Raw genomic sequence first — 6,140 nt, 5'->3', positions numbered from 1 at the left:
GGCGGCCGGGAGCGGGAGGCTCCCAGAGCGCCCGGGAGATATTTTTTTTCTTTTTTTTTTTACGGCAGCAGAACCGCCGGACAATAGAAAACTGTTGGGCGGAGCTAGCTGTCACTGCTAGCTCTGTCCAATCATTTTCTATTTACTTTTTTAAAACTTTTAAAACTATTTTTCTGTTCTGTTCGGTCCCTCTGAGGGACCGAGCAGAACAGCCGCGCCGAAATGCCGCTCAGCGGCATTCGGCTATTCACTCAATGCTGTTCGGCATCTATATGAATGGGCCGAACAGCAGTGAGTAGCCTGCCGGAGGTTCGGCTCAGCTGATCCAGATGTTGGATCGGCTGAGTCGAACTCCTTCTGCACTTCGGGTCGGCCGAACATGCTGAGCATGTTCGACCGACCCTAAGCCATGCGAAGCAAGCCGATGTACGGCTGATTTCAGACGATATACGGCTGAAATCAGGCGTACCAGCCTGAAGTGAATAGCCAAAGAGTGTTCGGCTCACTTCACTTCAGGTCGGTCATTCACTTGGCTGCCTACGGCAGCTTAGTGAATAGACCCTATAGTGTTGGATACAACTTGCACTCTGTGACAATAACTTGCATTTTGTGGATGAAGTTTGTTCTGAAACACTTTAATGAGATTTTAAAAAGTTACCTTTTCTTTAAATCACATATTTTTATGTGCACCAATGTGTTTTTTGTGCACAGTTTAACAAGTATAGGTATCATAAATATATACCCTGAACATTTGTTTTACTGATTGATCATCATTGTTTTGGATAATGATTTATATTTATTATTTATGAATTGTATAGGATTTATTTTATTTATAGCACTGTTTTTATTGGTATTTTTAATTCATGATAAAAGGATGTTAGCCTCCATCCTGTTCAACTCTGGTGGCCACAGCTCCTGACACTGCCCCATCTTCCTCCTGCTTTTTTTTATACTGAATAGCAGAAAGAAAAACAAACATAGGTGCCAAGATGTTCCCTTTACTATATAAAGGTTAACATTCTGAATATATACATCTCATGATATGCCATATAAAAATGATGTGTGGCTATTTCCAGTACTGACCTTTTCATAATATATTACTTCATATTCCACCACTGTGTCAGTAGTCTTTTCAGGCCCTTGGAAAGCCAATGTGATGCTGTCTTTACTTTTTCTTTCTTTCAGGATGACATTGACTGTGAGAAGAATGTGAAACTATGTGATTACAAGCTGCTGCCTTTTACAATGAAGCTCATTACATTTCATAAAGGTATATATACATAGGTCTACTCACTAAGCTGCCGTAGGCAGCCGAGTGAATGACCGACCTGAAGTTAAGTGAGCCGAACACTGGCTGGCCGCTCGGCCAGCTTTGGCTTTCAGTGCGGCTCAGTCGAGCCGAAGCATATGTGTTCGGCTCGACTGAGCCGCTCGGCCACGTTTGGGAGCTGTACGGGCTATAGTGAATAGCCCGTACAGCACCCCTTCGGTTCTACTGAACCGAAGGGGTCCTGGGGCCGAAGCTAGCCGAAGGATCGGCCAAAGCTACGGCTAGATTCTTCGGCAGCTTACTGAATAGACCCATATGTGTTGATATTTTCTTACTTTATGTGCATGTTAAATACTTTAAAAAAGGAGAGTCGTTCTGTGGGATAGCATTAGATAGCATTTTATATTTATAATCTGTTCAATTCATTTAATTTGGTATCATCCTAAACTCTTGAGACTTAAAGCAAACTTGTAGTTTTGTTAATTTTGTACAAAGTAACAGGTTGGATCTAATGCTTGGGAAAGTACAAAGTTGCTCTAGGAGACAGCTCCCCAAACTGAGAATTGTACATAAACTGTACATTGCAATTATCTCTATCTTTCCCACACTGCTCATAGAATCCGCATTCACACTTACGGACAATACTTCTTTAATACAGTATAATGACATAATATATGCATTAAAAAGTCAACCTACTGGCCATTTTGAGCATGTTAAACTAAAATCCCTGCCTTGGTTTAGGTATCACAGAGTCTTAGCAATTACCTTTATGAATTATTTTCAAGTTATTTTCAAGATGTTGGGGCTAATATTGGCACTGGTGTCACACCCTTGTCAACGAAAAGAGCTTTAAAGACCATAACGGGGGCTCTTATTGAACAGGAAAGTGGGTGAAGTTTCAGTCAAGGAAGTCAAATCTCTAGTGACAAAAGTAAATTAGTGGGGCACACAGAGGCTTTCTGGGTAATAAGGATAGTATCAGAAACTCTGTAGTGCTCAATCGTATGCATGAATTTTTGCTTTAAACATTTAGAATGGTCAACAGGCCTTGGGGTTTGTCAAAACTTGTATTTGAACACTACTGATTCTGTGTGAAGATGAAATCATTTTTTGAGGTCCACCAAAGTTATGTAATTAGAGTGGAAGCAATGCAATGAAAAAGGTCTTACCTACTTGACTTGTAGTAATATTGATAGAGATAAATTGTTTAGGTCCAGAGCTCAGCTCAGTAACGCCATTCAAAGCCTCAATGTCAAATGTATAGTTGGTGTATGGAAGCAGATCAGTGATGAGGACACGAGGATGAGACAGTCCAAACTGTCTAGGAATATAATGGATGCCACTTCCACATGGGCTGCATTTTTGTCCTTCCAATAGGCACCTTCTGCAGTGTATGTTATATGTTATGTCCATTCGGCCCCCTGAGTCTTCAGGGGGACTCCACTCCATAATGACGGATGTTTCATTGACAGTAGAAATTGGATTATCTGGGGCAGATGGTGGACCTTAACAAAAGGATACAGGAGAGGCATAAAGGAAGGGGTGACATTTAATTAGGAAGAGCAAATCAGAAGCAAGCATACCTGTTCATGGCATTGTCAGTGACACCGTAGCAGATAACCTTATAGAGACAGGCACTATTCATCAAAACAAGGCTTTTAGAGGGACACTATTAATCATCTCTTGATAAAAACACAGATTTTATGACAGCCACTGCTGGGAAGCTCAACCTCTGTCCCATTCATCCCAGTTTTCAGAGCATCCCAAGTAATTCATCTTCCTGTCACAAAAGTGATCTAAGGGTTCCGTTATCAGACGCTTTAGAGCAAGTGAGTCTATCAGGTTTCTGACAAAAGACACTCCCTTGAGCAATCACACTGGATGCAAGCCAGGGACTGGCATAAGGAGTGTAATCAGAGTACTTGCCAAAAGGTTTCTTCTCTTAAACAGAAAAATAAAAAAAATGTCATGCTAGAATATGCTTGTCAACAAAACATATAATCAAAGGTGGGGAGAAGTCAGGAGAAAAGTTTGCAAAATATTCATGCACAATGTACAAATATAAAGCTTAAAGAGTAACTACTTTTATAGAAACCTGCAAGCCTAACATACAAAATATGCATGCTATACAACAGTATAATGTATATAAATAATTAATCTATGACCAAAAGTGCTATCTTCACTGGTTAGCCAGCAGGAGTATTCATATTCCATTAGTAGGGTGGGCAGTTACACAAATATAAGGGCAAGGGAGTCATAGTGACATAGGACCCATGCCCTACTGACAGAATACTGATAAAGCAAGCAATGCAGTGGCTGCTTACAAGCTGGAAAGCATAAACAGCACAAACAGTACTAGCTTACATACTGTATACCATTTTAAAGCATATAGATTACCTATGTCACATATGCACATTTCCATTAAAGCATACTCTTTAAATGGATAACAGTACATTTTTCTGACAAAGGACAAATTAATAGAGGTGCACCAAAATGAAAATTTCAAAACCGAAACGAAACTGAAATGAAAAAAAATACCAGGCCGAAACCGAAAATGTTTTTTATTTTAACGTTTTCCATTTTTTTCATATTTTATTTTTATTTATTTTTAATAAACCTTTTAATTTTTTTATATTTATTTGTATTTATTTATTAATTTTTATTAAATATTTTTATTTTTTACTTTACTTTTGGTGGCTTTGGGGAAATATTAGGGGTCTAAACAGACCCCTGATATTTTCCTTTTCAATCTCTTTTTCTGCAGCCCCTGTTATAAATGAACAGGAATCCTCTATACTGAGTGTTCCTGTTCATTCATAACATGAGGACAGAGTATGTTTACGACAACCACAATCATGAATGAACAGGAGGTGATATAGACCACTGCCTATTCATTCATAATTGAGGACACAGTAAAAATACACTGTCCTCAATTATTTACAAACACTCAACAATCACTGATCGCTGAGTGTTTGCACTCATTTCCTTCCTGACTCCCTGTCACAGGAGGCTGAGCGAGTGGAGCTCGGCCTCCTGTGGCAGCGCTGGCTTTCTCCGCCCACCCCACTCTGCCAATCTGTGACAGGAGGCTGAGCGGTGCAGGGAGGAGAGACGCCAGCCGCTCACATCGCTCTCCTCCTGCAGCACTCGGCTGCCTGTGACAGTTTCTCTTGTCCCCGCTGGGACACAGAGCAGCGCCCAGCGGTTAGGAGAGAAAGAACGGATGCACCACTGTATCGGCAAGAAAATGGCACTTTCGGCATTTTGCCAAAAGTGCAATTTTCGGCCGATATGTTTCGGCGGCCGATATATCGATGCATCCCTACAAATTAATGTTAACACATTACAAATTTAGGTATGGTTTTTGTTATTTTGTCTGAATAATATTATAACCAGACTAAAAATACTCTTTGATAAAAAAAAAAAGAAACCGCTGTTGTGTATAAAGTACCCATACCTGCAACAACCTCTAAGTCCTGTTAGCTATGTTTAAGCACTGACAGGACAATGCTCCAGCACCTCTTGGTAATGTCAAAGCTTGCTTGTCCTACTGACCAGCGACACAGGAGTTGATTTACTAATGGCAAATGGTTGTTCACTTTACATGGGGATTTGCACTTTACAGGGTAACTTTCCCTTAGCTTGATTAATGTGGTGACATTTCACTTTGCAAAGAATACTCAATCATGTGCAAGAAAATAAAAAAAAAACAGTATGTATGCTTGCACATGATTGGGTGATGGAAGCTTCACCTCATTTACGAAGCTAAAGGGAAACTTCCCCTGCAAAGTGTAATTCCCTCACTAAGTGAACAGTCTATTTGCCTTTGGTAAATTAACCCCACAGTCTACACAGTGATGGGCCAATAAGAATGTGATGGATGGGCGAAGTAATAGGCAAGCTTCTATACTAAAAGGAAGTGTTGAAACTTTGCCTATCAGAATAAGATTCAGCTATATCAGGGAGGATTTGGAGACTCTAGCCACCTGCAACTTAATGGCACCTTTTCCTTTTTTATCTTTTTGACAGAATTGTTTTAGGCTAGTTTGTTGTTTGGATAGGGAAAAAAGAAGACACAAGTCTTAACTCTGGATAACCCCCTCTCGGGGAGGTTGCCAGAAAAGTTAGACCTGAAGGGGTAGAAAAAATTGCCTTCACACTTATGTACTGCATCTAAAAGTTTCAACATCCAAAGGGAATGGAGGCATCAGAATGTTTTAGTAGTGTTCTTCTAAGGGGTCCTGGGCAGAAAGTCAGCTGTATGTTGGAAAATGCTGCTAAGACATTTTTCTTATTAAATATCTTCTGTTCCAATAATCTCCTAAACTTTCCTTAGAAGTCCAATTAAAGCTCCAGGTCAATCAGCTAAATACATTCCAGGGACATCAAAACAAAAGGTGTTTAATGGCTTACAGTTTGCTTCTTTCTAATGCCGGTGTACTGCCAGAATGATGTATGACCTCTGCAAAGAGATCACTGCTTCCCCACAGAGAGCAAGGATTCCACTCTACACCCTGCTGGGAAAGGACAGGCCTTTCTACTCAGGCTGTAGCTGCTTTAAAAAAATCGAAGATATTGATCACCTTTTGTTTTGATGCACCTGGAATGCATTCGGTAGATGTAAACTGAAAGTTTAACTGGGCTATAAATGTTATTTGCATTATTAAATGTAACAGTACATAAAAAAATGTGCAAACATAGAGATTATATGTGCTGGAGATGCAACAGCATATTTATTACTGATATTCTAATAAACAGATGTATACTAGAGGTGGACCGAAATGGAAATTTCAAAACCGAAACGAAGCCGAAATAAAAAAAAAATTGTCAGACCGAAACCGAAAACGTTTTTTATTTTAATTTTTTCTAA

General features: G+C 39.8%; 1 protein-coding gene across 1 annotated transcript in view; it reads right to left on the bottom strand.

The window, feature by feature from the left end:
- LOC108795983 (ephrin type-A receptor 3-like) overlaps positions 1 to 6,140 on the bottom strand; it is a 187,364-nt gene that overhangs the window by 94,638 nt on the left and 86,586 nt on the right. The window contains exons 6-7 of the mRNA XM_018567347.1: positions 2,440 to 2,775; positions 1,084 to 1,196 (exon numbers count right to left, since the gene is read on the bottom strand). Coding sequence (XP_018422849.1) covers positions 1,084 to 1,196; positions 2,440 to 2,775 — 449 coding nt within the window. The remainder of the gene's footprint in view (positions 1 to 1,083; positions 1,197 to 2,439; positions 2,776 to 6,140) is intronic.

Source organism: Nanorana parkeri, unplaced genomic scaffold (assembly GCF_000935625.1).
Source record: "Nanorana parkeri isolate BGI_ZX_2015 unplaced genomic scaffold, ASM93562v1 scaffold1033, whole genome shotgun sequence".
Classification (NCBI taxonomy): Eukaryota; Metazoa; Chordata; class Amphibia; order Anura; family Dicroglossidae; genus Nanorana; species Nanorana parkeri.
This window is presented reverse-complemented; position numbering and strand designations above follow the sequence as displayed.